Source organism: Oncorhynchus mykiss, chromosome 11 (genome assembly GCF_013265735.2).
Source record: "Oncorhynchus mykiss isolate Arlee chromosome 11, USDA_OmykA_1.1, whole genome shotgun sequence".
Taxonomy (NCBI): domain Eukaryota; kingdom Metazoa; phylum Chordata; class Actinopteri; order Salmoniformes; family Salmonidae; genus Oncorhynchus; species Oncorhynchus mykiss.
Genome location: NC_048575.1, coordinates 77,484,643 through 77,499,600, shown reverse-complemented (window position 1 = coordinate 77,499,600; position 14,958 = coordinate 77,484,643). Strand labels below are relative to the sequence as shown.

Here is a 14,958-nt window from a genome sequence, read left to right as displayed (position 1 = left end):
GGGCAGGCAGTAGATCATACACAGGAGGAGTCAGGTAGCTGGGTCCAGGGGCAGGCAGAAGGTCATACACAGGAGGAGGCAGGTAGCTGGGTCCAGGGGCAGGCAGTAGGTCATACACAGGAGGAGGCAGGTAGCTGGGTCCAGGGGCAGGCAGTAGGTCATACACAGGAGGAGTCAGGTAGCTGGGTCCAGGGGCAGGCAGTAGGTCATACACAGGAGGAGTCAGGTAGCTGGGTCCAGGGACAGGCAGTAGGTCATACACAGGAGGAGGCAGGTAGCTGGGTCCAGGGGCAGGCAGTAGGTCATACACAGGAGGAGGCAGGTAGCTGGGTCCAGGGGCAGGCAGTAGGTCATACACAGGAGGAGGCAGGTAGCTGGGTCCAGGGGCAGGCAGTAGGTCATACACAGGAGGAGGCAGGTAGCTGGGTCCAGGGGCAGGCAGTAGGTCATACACAGGAGGAGTCAGGTAGCTGGGTCCAGGGGCAGGCAGTAGGTCATACACAGGAGGAGGCAGGTAGCTGGGTCCAGGGGCAGGCAGTAGGTCATACACAGGAGGAGGCAGGTAGCTGGGTCCAGGGGCAGGCAGAAGGTCATACACAGGAGGAGTCAGGTAGCTGGGTCCAGGGGCAGGCAGAAGGTCATACACAGGAGAAGGCAGGTAGCTGGGTCCAGGGGCAGGCAGTAGGTCATACACAGGAGGAGGCAGGTAGCTGGGTCCAGGGGCAGGCAGAAGGTCATACACAGGAGGAGTCAGGTAGCTGGGTCCAGGGGCAGGCAGAAGGTCATACACAGGAGGAGTCAGGTAGCTGGGTCCAGGGGCAGGCAGAAGGTCATACACAGGAGGAGGCAGGTAGCTGGGTCCAGGGGCAGGCAGTAGGTCATACACAGGAGGAGTCAGGTAGCTGGGTCCAGGGGCAGGCAGTAGATCATACAAAGGAGGAGGCAGGTAGCTGGGTCCAGGGGCAGGCAGTAGATCATACACAGGAGGAGTCAGGTAGCTGGGTCCAGGGGCAGGCAGTAGGTCATACACAGGAGGAGGCAGGTAGCTGGGTCCAGGGGCAGGCAGTAGGTCATACACAGGAGGAGGCAGGTAGCTGGGTCCAGGGGCAGGCAGTAGGTCATACACAAGAGGAGTCAGGTAGCTGGGTCCAGGGGCAGGCAGTAGATCATACACAGGAGGAGTCAGGTAGCTGGGTCCAGGGGCAGGCAGTAGGTCATACACAGGAGGAGGCAGGTAGCTGGGTCCAGGGGCAGGCAGTAGGTCATACACAGGAGGAGGCAGGTAGCTGGGTCCAGGGGCAGGCAGTAGGTCATACACAGGAGGAGGCAGGTAGCTGGGTCCAGGGGCAGGCAGAAGGTCATACACAGGAGGAGGCAGGTAGCTGGGTCCAGGGGCAGGCAGTAGGTCATACACAGGAGGAGGCAGGTAGCTGGGTCCAGGGGCAGGCAGAAGGTCATACACAGGAGGAGGCAGGTAGCTGGGTCCAGGGGCAGGCAGAAGGTCATACACAGGAGGAGGCAGGTAGCTGGGTCCAGGGGCAGGCAGAAGGTCATACACAGGAGGAGGCAGGTAGCTGGGTCCAGGGGCAGGCAGAAGGTCATACACAGGAGGAGGCAGGTAGCTGGGTCCAGGGGCAGGCAGAAGGTCATACACAGGAGGAGGCAGGTAGCTGGGTCCAGGGGCAGGCAGAAGGTCATACACAGGAGGAGGCAGGTAGCTGGGTCCAGGGGCAGGCAGAAGGTCATACACAGGAGGAGGCAGGTAGCTGGGTCCAGGGGCAGGCAGTAGGTCATACACAGGAGGAGGCAGGTAGCTGGGTCCAGGGGCAGGCAGAAGGTCATACACAGGAGGAGGCAGGTAGCTGGGTCCAGGGGCAGGCAGAAGGTCATACACAGGAGGAGGCAGGTAGCTGGGTCCAGGGGCAGGCAGAAGGTCATACACAGGAGGAGGCAGGTAGCTGGGTCCAGGGGCAGGCAGTAGGTCATACACAGGAGGAGGCAGGTAGCTGGGTCCAGGGGCAGGCAGTAGGTCATACACAGGAGGAGGCAGGTAGCTGGGTCCAGGGGCAGGCAGAAGGTCATACACAGGAGGAGTAAGGTAGCTGGGTCCAGGGGCAGGCAGTAGGTCATACACAGGAGGAGTAAGGTAGCTGGGTCCAGGGGCAGGCAGTAGGTCATACACAGGAGGAGGCAGGTAGCTGGGTCCAGGGGCAGGCAGAAGGTCATACACAAGAGGAGTCAGGTAGCTGGGTCCAGGGGCAGGCAGTAGGTCATACACAGGAGGAGGCAGGTAGCTGGGTCCAGGGGCAGGCAGAAGGTCATACACAGGAGGAGGCAGGTAGCTGGGTCCAGGGGCAGGCAGTAGGTCATACACAGGAGGAGTCAGGTAACTGGGTCCAGGGGCAGGCAGAAGGTCATACACAGGAGGAGGCAGGTAGCTGGGTCCAGGGGCAGGCAGAAGGTCATACACAGGAGGAGGCAGGTAGCTGGGTCCAGGGGCAGGCAGAAGGTCATACACAGGAGGAGGCAGGTAGCTGGGTCCAGGGGCAGGCAGAAGGTCATACACAGGAGGAGGCAGGTAGCTGGGTCCAGGGGCAGGCAGTAGGTCATACACAGGAGGAGGCAGGTAGCTGGGTCCAGGGGCAGGCAGTAGGTCATACACAGGAGGAGGCAGGTAGCTGGGTCCAGGGGCAGGCAGAAGGTCATACACAGGAGGAGTAAGGTAGCTGGGTCCAGGGGCAGGCAGTAGGTCATACACAGGAGGAGTAAGGTAGCTGGGTCCAGGGGCAGGCAGTAGGTCATACACAGGAGGAGGCAGGTAGCTGGGTCCAGGGGCAGGCAGAAGGTCATACACAAGAGGAGTCAGGTAGCTGGGTCCAGGGGCAGGCAGTAGGTCATACACAGGAGGAGGCAGGTAGCTGGGTCCAGGGGCAGGCAGAAGGTCATACACAGGAGGAGGCAGGTAGCTGGGTCCAGGGGCAGGCAGTAGGTCATACACAGGAGGAGTCAGGTAACTGGGTCCAGGGGCAGGCAGAAGGTCATACACAGGAGGAGGCAGGTAGCTGGGTCCAGGGGCAGGCAGAAGGTCATACACAGGAGGAGGCAGGTAGCTGGGTCCAGGGGCAGGCAGTAGGTGGGTCCAGGGGCAGGCAGTAGGTGGGTCCAGGGGCAGGCAGAAGGTCATACACAGGAGGAGGCAGGTAGCTGGGTCCAGGGGCAGGCAGTAGGTGGGTCCAGGGGCAGGCAGTAGGTGGGTCCAGGGGCAGGCAGTAGGTGGGTCCAGGGGCAGGCAGTAGGTCATACACAGGAGGAGGCAGGTAGCTGGGTCCAGGGGCAGGCAGTAGGTCATACACAGGAGGAGGCAGGTAGCTGGGTCCAGGGGCAGGCAGTAGGTCATACACAGGAGGAGGCAGGTAGCTGGGTCCAGGGGCAAGCAGAAGGTCATACACAGGGGGTCCAAAAGGCAACAGTACAGGCAGGGAAAAGGCTAGTAAAGTAGTCCGGAAGATCAGGCAAGAGGTTGATGACAGGGAATCTGATAGGCTAAAGTACAGGCAGGGAATTGTTAAAGGCATTGTTAGTGAGAATGGCCAAAACTATGAAACACAGGAGGATTAACAGGAAAAACAGAGCCCTGAATAGAAAAGCGTATCAAAACAAACAATACCTCACAAAGATGGGATGCAAAGAACTGAATGAAATCGTGTGTGTTAATGACATACAGGTGTGTGAACAGGTGATCAGAATTCAGGTGATTGGGATCTGGAGAGTGAGCTGCCTTCAAGGGATCTATCTATGTGTTTGAGAGTCTGAGCTGGAAAGTGAGCTGCGTTCAGGGGATCTATGTTTTTGAGAGTCTGAGCTGGAAAGTGGGCTGCGTTCAGGGGATCTATGTGTTTGAGAGTCTGAGCTGGAAAGTGGGCTGCGTTCAGGGGATCTATGTGTTTGAGAGTCTGAGCTGGAAAGTGGGCTGCGTTCAGGGGATCTATGTGTTTGAGAGTCTGAGCTGGAAAGTGGGCTGCGTTCAGGGGATCTATGTGTTTGAGAGTCTGAGCTGGAAAGTGGGCTGCGTTCAGGGGATCTATGTGTTTGAGAGTCTGAGCTGGAAAGTGGGCTGCGTTCAGGGGGATCTATGTGTTTGAGAGTCTGAGCTGGAAAGTGGGCTGCGTTCAGGGGATCTATGTGTTTGAGAGTCTGAGCTGGAAAGTGGGCTGCGTTCAGGGGGTCTATGTGTTTGAGAGCGTGAGTTGGAAGCAGACATTAAAATATCCTTAATATCATTAATCAGTAATATCATGAATCTATTCTTAATTTCTTTAATCCTTAATATCTTTCCTTACTGTGTTTTTCTTTTCTCAGGAGAAAGCGGTTGTTGTGAATGTTGAATAGCCACCATGAGGCCCGCTGGTCTTTCCATGTTTATTGCCATCCTCTCAGCCTGTGTCCCGGGGTGCGGCTCCATGTGGCCTTACTCCAGACCGGAGTGGCAACAGGTTAACGTTGATCGGCCAAATGAAGTGGACATTCACTTAGTGCTTGGGCCATCCGATGTCTTCATCAATGACCAAGCTTATCTTAGTTACGCATCTTCTTACATCAAAGGGAAAGCAGCTAAGGTGTGTGTTATGAAAGCAGACATAGACCAAAACGGTCAAACAACATTTAATGTGCTTAGCATGCCAAATGGGATGAGCAATGCACTTATTGAGAACGCTGATAGAGTCAAGATTACCTTGATTTCTCATGGTTACAGAAAACGTGTAGAGTTAACAAACTATGGTCAGAAACATTTTGGCGTGGACTACAACATCAACAACATGAATTACCATGAACTGGCTAATGTGGTGAAGGTATTGGTCAGCAATATGAAACAACCCCAAGTTGAAATGCGATTCATTGTGTGCAATGCTGGAACGGATGCCGCAAGCAATTACATGACTGGATTCATGAAGGAGGTGAATAATAATCATCTAGGGTTCCAGCTCCATAAGATTGTGGCGTACGACACCTTCGTGTCAACAACTGACACATTTAATGTTTACCAAACCCAAATGGGTGATGTTCCTGAAAACCTATTCTGGAGTTATGAGCAAAAGGGTATGGAACCTTTTCCTGCTGTCTTGAACCATGGGCAAATGAGGAATGAAATGATCATAAAAGATCAAAGAAGATGTTTGTTTACTTATGAAAATGGAAACGTGTTTCGCAGCCCCTTGCGAAAAATGACTAATAATAATAACCAAATGGAGGTCGATTTGGAAACAAACATAAACCAGCTTAATGACCAAAACAGCTTTGGGGAGCAGCTAGATATTAACTTACGTGGTTGTTATAAGAAGAGGCGACGACGCAGAAATGTGTGCAATTCAGAAGAGTATGTGGTGAAGGACAAGTCACTGCGCATTAAAGACGGTCAAGTGGAGGTGGAAGTGGCAAGCAGGAGGAATCCAGAGGACACCCACCTGGTCTCCTTCCCTCTAGATGAGTCCAAAACCTTCTACACCCGGCAGATCGAAGAGAATGCCATGCATCAGGGCAGTCGGGTGAAAGCGGCAGGTGGGGGTGCCTTGGACAAGATCAGCAGAGGCATGGCGGTGTATGGCATTGTGGCTGGCTTCATTGGGGCGGGGAAGTTTTTTGCAGAGAATGATACAGCCAGAGGTGCCTTCACTCTCACCCAGTCTCTACACGGGCTTGGGGGGCTGACTGGCGTGAATCAACGGCTCTCCAAAATGTCCCAGAACATATTAAAAAGCACCATCCGTAAAGGGGCAGAGAGATTGGGTCTAGAGAAGACATTGGAGAGAGTAAGCGGCTCACTGGAAAGAGTTCAGGAGAGTGCCGCTGGACAATTTCTGAAGGACATTCCCTTCGTTGGCTTGGGTTTCCAATTCTATTTCATAGCTGAAGATTCTGTAGCGATTCAGACAAGCAACAACTCTGACCCAGAACAGAAGAAATATTATGGCTTAAAAGTTTCAAACTTAGTCTTGGACGTGTCAACCACTGTGCTGTCCATCGCTGAAGTGGCCTTCCCTCCGGCCGCACTCATTCTGGAGCCCATAATCATTGGCCTGACCATAGTTAGGATGTCTCTCAGTGATTTTTACTGCGATGTTGTGAGTGAGCTGGACCGGCTGCCCAAGGGGTCTAATGACATACAGAAACTGACTGCTGTTTTAAAAGGGTTAGGGGAAGGTGCTTTGGATTTTGGCACTGGAGGGCTGCTGAGACAGATGAAAGAGGTGGATGAAGAATACAGAAAAAACCAAGAGCTTCTGCGGAAATTGTCTTCCCCCGGTGCCTATTACAGAATAGTGGCCAATGACGGTAACGTAAGCACCATCGACCTGACGGAAGGGGCGCTCTCACAGTACGGGGGTTTGATAACGGTCCGGCTGTCGAACCACGGCAATGTTACCATTCATGTTGGAGGCATTGATGATGGGCGAGGCGGGGTCAAAACCATTGTGAAAACATTCCACAACCCCGCCATTCAGAGCATCATTCTTGGGGTGGGGGAGTCTCGCCAGTTCCTGTACACCCAGAAGACTGCAAACCTGTGGTGGGTCATCCCAGTGCACTCCAAAAAGGTAATCTGTGGAGAACTCCTGCTCCGCTCCTCCCTGTTCGGCACCTATTATGGGAATGACAAGGACAACTCATTCTTTGCCCTCCATCAACCGTCAGCAGAGCAGCCTCCAAAAGCTCCCTCAGACCCCTGCGCTTATGGAGGCCTGGATTTGGACTACGTGATCCGGAACTACCGCTACACCATCCACGGTCATGGGGGGGATGACATTTTCTTTCTCGGGTCGCAGGCTTCGGTGCTCTCTGGCGGAGAAGGGAGGGACCTTTACGTCTTTCCCACAGATGGAAGCATTTCCGAGATTGACAATTTCTCCCACGATTTGTTTGAGGATCACCTGTTGATAAAAGCACCTTTCAGCCGCATTGATTGTATCCGGAATCAAAACGATCTTCTCCTCGTTTACGGACAACAGAAGAAGCACCAGATCACCATTAGGAACTGGTTTACCCACAGTAACGTTGACTACTATCAGCACATGACATTTGAGTCTTCTGATGGCGTCATGTTTAAAATAGCAGACAGAGGACTTATGGGGCACAAGTTCCATACTAACTGTGTCCCGGAAACTCTGGACAACACCAAATCCCAAAGTCCAATATCTCTCAGACTGGAGGGGGTTTACCAAAGTGTAATCAGGGTTTTGGGCAGCAATTTTAGTGACAGCATTTTAGGCAACAAGAGGGACAACGTTCTCAATGGTGGTCCGGGAGCAGATGTACTTGAAGGAGGAGAGGGAGCCGACACCTATGAGATCTTTCCAGCAGAAGGCTGTGATATCATCAACAACTACGCCACAGACCAGAAAGTAGACTTGGTGGTGTTTCACGTGCCCTTCCAGAGGATTCGTGCAGAACTGCTGGATGATGGTGTTCAGGTGACAGACGAAAAAGAGCCGAAGTCAACGTGCTTCCATTTGCAAAAGTGGAACACTGACAGACAATATCAACACTTGGCGTTTCTGTCTTCTGATCATGTGACTTTTTACATCTCAAAAAGTGAAGACAGTGGGCTGGTAAAGACGCCGCTGATTGTAGACCTCAGCACAGAGCAACATGGCAGCACCGTCAACCTCAACAAAACTGACCAACACTTCCACACTGTGGTGACTGTCTTTGACTCCCCCTATGATGACATCGTTGTCGGGAATGTGCTGGGCAATTTCCTCAGCTGCAGCGGGGGCAGGGACCACCTGCAGGGAGGAGGTGGCAGTGATAAATACGTCATCAAGTCTGGCTGCGGAGGAGCTCATATCAACAATCTTGCAGAAGACAAAACTAGCGACGTTTTGTTTATCCAGTATGCCTGGGGGGAAATCAAAACAGAGCTTCGATTGCCACACCTTGTTTTGAAGGTGGCAGTTGTTAACATTGAAGTCGTCCTGTGGAAGTGGTTCCAGGGTGAGAACTTCCAACACCTGGTTGTGCAGACTTCTGACGGCATCATCTCCACCTTGCCGCTCAATGAGTCCGACCAGGACGTCATGAGTCCCATGGAAATTAACCTCAGCAAGGAGGAGTGTATAGACCAGAAACAAATATTTGACTTGAGCAAAGAGCCCTGGAGGAAAGTGGAAAGGTTCCAAGCCAAATCTAACAAGTGTTCATACACTGTGATTGGAAACTCGTTGGACAACTTCATTGACCCTGGCATTGGAAACATTTACAAGTACCAGTACCTGCGGGGAGGCAATGGGTCAGACACCTATGTCCTTGGCCATGCATACGGCTATGAGAACGAAATTGACAACGAGGCAGGAGACATGAAAATGGACAACCTCTTCCTCCAGGTCCTCTATGAAGACGTCGAAGTTCTCCTGGAGGGACCCCACATTATCATGTTCTCCCGCTCTAGGAACGACTCGGTCCGTGTACGCTTGCTGAAGTACTTGAAGGGGCCGAAGTTTCAGCACCTCCTGGTTCGTTCCTTGGATGGATTTCTGTTCAAAATCAATGGTGATTCTTACCCCTACAAGTCCGTTCTCAGCATTGACATGGCATCCTCCACCAAGAGCTGCAACATCAGCTGTGCCTCATCAGGAAGTGAATTCAGCAATGTTTCTAGAATACGTGGCGCCACTGCCTTCAGTAACTACATCACGGGGAGCAACGGCAGTTTCCTTATTGTCGGGGGCAACATGAATGACTATATCCATGGCCACCAGGGAAGCGAGATGATCGAGGGCTTTGGAGGAAATGACATCATCATCGGAGATGGCGGGAATGACGTCCTGGAGGGGGGAGAAGGGGAGGATGAAATCCAGGGTGGCGAGGGAGACGACTTAATCTACGGGGGAGGTGGGGCCGACAGGATTGACGGGGGTCCTGGGATAGATACAGTATTCTTCAGTGGAGACGTGCGGACAGGCAGTGGGGTCACGGTGGACCTACACTCAGGCAGGGGGTGGGGAGCAGACGCGGAAAATGACACCTTCACTGGTGTGGAGAGGGTAATTGGGACAGAGTTCAACGACCTGCTGATTGGCGACAACGAGGATAACCAGCTGATTGGGAAATTCGGAAATGACAGTCTGGTGCCGGAACACGGGTCAGACCTGCTGTGTGGGGGGCCAGGAAGAGACCTTTACATTCTGGATGACAGCAGCGGAGTGAAACACATCGACAACTTCGCCTCAGATGGGATCGAAGATAGCGTTCTAATTCGTAACTTCGCCCCCCAGGACGCCTGCTTCTTTACTTTAGAAGGAAACCTTGTTGTTTCTCTGCACTACCGAGACCCTCTTCTAAACCTGATTGGCAGAGACTCGCTCACTGTGATTTTTGACAACTGGAGCAGCAACCGCTCGCTTTACCAACACATCAGCTTTGCCTTTGCAAACAACACCCTGACCGACTCATCCTACTTCAACTCAGCTGTTGAGATTAGCCCCTCCCTCAAGGCTTTTAACTCATCCCTTCCACCCTTCAGCGTGACACGTGCTAATGAGACGGCCATTGAAGTCGAAGACATGGCTCTGGGGAGAGTAGGAAGTGTGGCAGAGTCAATGTTCCGCTATCATTTAAAAGTGTCAGACCAGCTTTTCCACACCGACACTTTACCTTGGGGTAACAGCCCCTCATTGGAAATCACTGGCCTCCTTTCTGGAGTCCTTTACACCTTTCAGCTCTACCTGACGAGATGTGAAGTTCCAGTGTTGGTTTTATGGGAGGCAGCACAGAGAACGAAACCCAATCCGCCAGCGTCTCTGAAAGTGCTGCACGTCACCCACAGCAGCGTGATGATAAACTGGGCGGCACCCCCTGTGGGGTCTGACCCCGACAGCGAGAGGTACACTTACGTGGTGCTTGTGGAAGAAGACAGTGGTGACCTGGTGGCGCACTTCAACACCAGCGACGCTAGAGCGGAAATCCGCGACTTAAAACCTAAATGTGCATTCAGGGTCTTTGTGTCATCGGTAATAGAAGAGATGGAAAGTCAGAAGGTTGTCTTCCCACCAATAGAAACTCTAAGCATATGCTTTGGCTTCATCGCCCCCAGTGGAAGCACTATCGTTGAGGAGAAAATGACAGCGGATGGACCGGTGGCGGTGATTGAGTGCCTGGAGGGCTACCAGCTGACCTCTAGCTCTGAAATTCAATGCACACCAACAGACCTATTACTACCCTTGAATAGGCCCTGTGTCCCCAGAGGCTGCATCCATTGGCGCAATCATGTTCCTCATGGCAGAATTATCTCTGTTATCTGTCTTGGTGTCGACTTCAAAAGCAGATGTCACTACGGTACTTTTCAACCCACCCCTCCGTTTTGTTGCAGTACCCCACCGGAGATCAACAACGGGTTTCACCAATCCTTGCAACACTCAAACTCCATTACAATCGTCTACAGCTGTGACTCAGGGTACGATCTTTTTGGGGTGTCCAGCTTTACATGCCAGGTAGAATCAGGAGAGTGGTTCCCACCCCCTAGAGCTGGAATACTGCAATGCAAACCAAGCCCCTGCCTTGCCCCTCCCCAGGTTCCTCATGGTAAATTCTATTCACCTTCAGGTAGCACAAGGAATTTCAAAGAAGGCGACTCTCTGTACTTGAGATGTGATCATTTCCACCACATTTCCTCTGAGGACAGCACCATCACCTGCCACGGTGGTGACTGGGGATTGATAACCTCACCCTGTGAGCCTGACTTCCATCTTGTCAACATTCAAGATGGCCTTTATGACTTAGTTGGCGATATCGTGGCATGGAGAGTTTCCTTCCATAATATTGATCCCTACGCCAGGTTTGCCTGTGCAGATAGACAGTTGGAGTTTGTAACACTGACAGGGACTCTCAGGAGTCCACAGGTGAAATGTAGAAAAGTAAAGCTGCAGACAAGTGGCTCGGATTACACAGGGATCGTTGAGGGGAACATGGACGGGGGCGGTTGGAGCAAAATTTGTGTTGAAGACTCAACTGCAGCTAAAGCTGTCTGTGGACACCTGTTTCCTGGTCATGGTGAGTCAGCACTTATGTACAGTTGGTGGTCCAACATGACTGACACCCTTCATAAATATGACTGTATGAAATGAATAATACCAATACTGAGCTTCAATTATTTTTTTAATTATACAATTTTATACGAATGCAGTTGTTCAGATAGGTTTGTTGTTCAGATAGGCAGACACAGACTAATATTGACACACACACACACACACACACACACACACACACACACACACACACACACACACACACACACACACACACACACACACACGCACGCACACACGCAGACAGACAGACAGACAGACAGACAGACACTTATAGACAGACAGACAGACAGACACTTATAGACAAACAGACAGACAGACAGACAGACAGACAGACAGACAGACAGACAGACAGACAGACAGACAGACAGACAGACAGACAGTGCCTTCGCAAAGTATTCAGACCCCTTGACTTTTTTCACATTTTGTTGGGGCTTATTCTAAAATGTATTAAATATATATTTTATCCTCATCCATTTACACACAAACCCCCTTAATGACAAAGCAAAAACAAGATTTTAGAAATGTTTGCTAATTTATAAAAAATGTAAAACTGAAATATGACATTTACATAAGTATTCAGACCCTTTACTCAGTACTTTGTTGAAGCATCTTTGGCAGTGATTATTACAGCCTTGAGTCTTCTGGTTATGACGCCACAAGCTTGGCACATCTGTATTTGGGGAGTTTCTCCCATTATTCTCTGCAGATCCTCTCAAGTTCTGTCAGGTTGGATGGGTAGAGTTGCTGCATAGCTATTTTCTGTTCTCTCCAGAGATGTTAGATCGGGTCTGGTCCGGGCTCTGGCTGGGCCACTCAGGGACATTCCGAGACTAGTCCCAAAGCCACTCCTGTGTTTTCTTGGCTGTGTGCTTAGGGTCGTTGTCCTGTTGGAAGGTGAACCTTCGCCCCAGTCTGAGGTCCTGAGCGCTCTGGAGCAGGTTTTCATCAAGTATCTCTCTGTACTTTGCTCCGTTCATCTTTCCCTCAATCTGGACTAGTCCCTATTGCTGAAAAACATCCCTACAGCATGATGCTGCCACCACCATGCTTCCCTGTAGGGATGGTGCCAGGTTTCCTCCAGAAGTGATGCTTGGCATTCAGGCCAAAGAGTTCAATCTTGGTTTCATCAGACCAGAGAATCTTGTTTCTCATGGTCTGAGAGTCTTTAGGTGCATTTCGGCAAACTCCAAGCGCGCTGTCATGTGTCTTTTACTGAGGAGTGGCTTCCATCTGGCCACGCTAATCTAAAGGCCAAATAGGTGGAGTGCTGCAGAGATGGTTGTCCTTCTGGAAGGTTCTCCCCATCTCCACAGAGGAAGTCTAGAGCTCTGTCAGACTGACCATCCGGTTCTTGGTCACCTCCCCGACCAAGGCCCTTCTCCCCCAATTGCTTAGTTTGGCCGGGTGGCCAGCTCTAAGAAGAGTCTTGGTGGTTCCAAACTTCTTCCATTTAAGAATGCTGCAGAAATGTTTTGACACCCTTCCCCAGATCTGTGCACAATCCTGTCTCGAAGCACTACTGACAATTCCTTCGAACTCATGGCTTGGTTTTTGCTCTGACATGCACTGTCAACTGTGGGACCCTTATATAGACAGGTGTGTGCCTTTCCAAATCATATCCAAACAATTGAATTTACCACAGGTGGACTCCAATCAAGTTGTAGAAACATCTCAAGGATGATCAATGGAAACAGGATGCAATTGAGCTAAATTTCACTTCTCATAGCAGGGTCTGAATACTTTGGCAAATAAGGTATTTCTTTTGAACATTTAATACATTTGCTAAAATTTCTAAAAACCTATTTTCACTTTGTCATTATGGGGTATTGTGTGTAGATTGCTGAGTATTTAAAAAAAAAAATCAATTTTAGAATCAGGCTGTAATTTAACAAAATGTGGAAAAAGGGAAGGGTCTGAATACTTTCTGAAGACACCGTAGACACAGACACACACGTAGACACACTCACTAAACAAACACAGAGAGACACACACACACAGCAGTATTGTCACGTATTATCAAGGTGGGTGGAATCAGGCACAGAGAGCAGGTTTCAGTGATTCGACAGTTTATTCTCCGGCGCACAAAAACACGGTCAACCCAACATACAGGGTGAATAATCCAACACAGGATCAAAAATAGACCGGAGAAATAACACACACGTATTACACCAAATACATGAATACAAAACAATCCCGCACAAAACAAGGGCGGGACAACCTACTACATATAAGGACGTTAATTAAACTAAAATACACACAGGTGAAACTAATAAGACAAAACCAACAGACAAACGAAAAAGGGATCGGTGGTGGCTAGTAGGACGGTGACGACGACCGCCGAGCACCGCCCAAACAGGCAGGAGAGCCAACTTCGGCGGAAGTCGTGACAAGTATGAACTCACCAGACATACATAATATCATATTAATATCCAAGTACTGCAATATAAATTCCTCTTATGTAATATTGAGTTATTGAGTATATGAGTCTGGTGAGTTTATATTGTTTATATTTCTGTTTCCATGACAGATATTGTCTTTATATTTCTGTTTCCATGACAGATATTGTCTTTATATTTCTGTTTCCATGACAGATATTGTCTTTATATTTCTGTTTCCATGACAGATATTGTCTTTATATTTCTGTTTCCATGACAGATATTGTGTTAATATTTATATTTCCATGACATATGTGTTACATTGCTGTTTTCATGTGCTCTTGTATTTTGTTGCTGTTGTGTATACAGAATGGACAGCATCAGTGATCAACAGTGGAAGGTTTGTTTCCCAACAGACACACATCTGCGATGTCATGGGATGTAGGTTCATACCAGAAACATTGACCTGCAGCAAACAGATCCAATGCAGACAGCGCTGTGATCCCTATGAAGTTCCCAATGGCCAAGCACTTTGTGCCTCCAATTTTGAAGGAGAAAAATGCGATATAACGTGTAACCGACTCTATAATCTTGCAGTCTCCTCTCAGATCCAGTGTACCAGTTCTGGATGGTCGAGCTTTCCCTACTGCGTCGGTGAGTGGACGTCAATATGGTTATTGATCTTTTTTTATTTGGATACCAACAAAGGCTACGAAATACAATCCATTCTATACAAAGAATGCCAATTATCTTACTTCCATTTTCTCCCCAATTTGGAATAGCCAGATATTGACATAATTATTTTTTTAAAATTGAGAGCAGTAAATTATGCGACCAGTACATGGGATGTCTCAGTGTAATAATCACAACAACAACAACAACAACAACAGATTTCATAGTAAAACACAGGTCAGCATAAGACAAGGGTAGCCTACACTACATTTAGAAACATCTTCCCACATTTTCAGCCTGATTTTTCAGAAGGGGCACAGAGGAAAACAGGTTGCATAATAACACCGTTGATACACCAGAAAGGTTTTAAAATGTATTTTTCCAAAGTCGTATGCAATTGACCGTACAATACAATCTGAAAATACAGCCGTATTACAGCGTGTTAAATAATTGTATGTAAATAGAAATGTGATCCAAAATATACCCGCTGAATTATTTTACTAAATAAAACATGACCTTAAACTTTCTGCGACTAAAAATGGTTGAATTGAACTTACTCCAGTAAAATACTTGTGCTTAACTGGGGGCAATGCAAAATGTTTTGAATGATCCTTTAAAAAAAAAACAGAAGCATACCACCCTGCATCCCACTGCTGTCTCGCGTCTGAAACTAGGCAGGGTTGGTCCTGGTTGGTCCCTGAATGGGAGACCAGATGGTGTTGGAGGGCCAGTAGGAGTCACTCTTTCCTCTGGTCTAAAAAGTGTTCCAATACCCCAGGGCAGTGATTGGGGACATTGCCCTGTGTAGGTTGCTGTCTTTTGGATGGGAT

At 49.7% G+C, this 14,958-nt stretch overlaps 1 protein-coding gene across 1 annotated transcript in view; it reads left to right on the top strand.

Moving 5' to 3' along the window:
- LOC110536424 overlaps window positions 1-14,958 on the top strand; it is a 34,059-nt gene that overhangs the window by 16,330 nt on the left and 2,771 nt on the right. Inside the window, exons 2-3 of the mRNA XM_036936418.1 lie at window positions 4,360-11,043; window positions 13,826-14,110. Coding sequence (XP_036792313.1) covers window positions 4,395-11,043; window positions 13,826-14,110 — 6,934 coding nt within the window. The 5' untranslated portion in view covers window positions 4,360-4,394. The remainder of the gene's footprint in view (window positions 1-4,359; window positions 11,044-13,825; window positions 14,111-14,958) is intronic.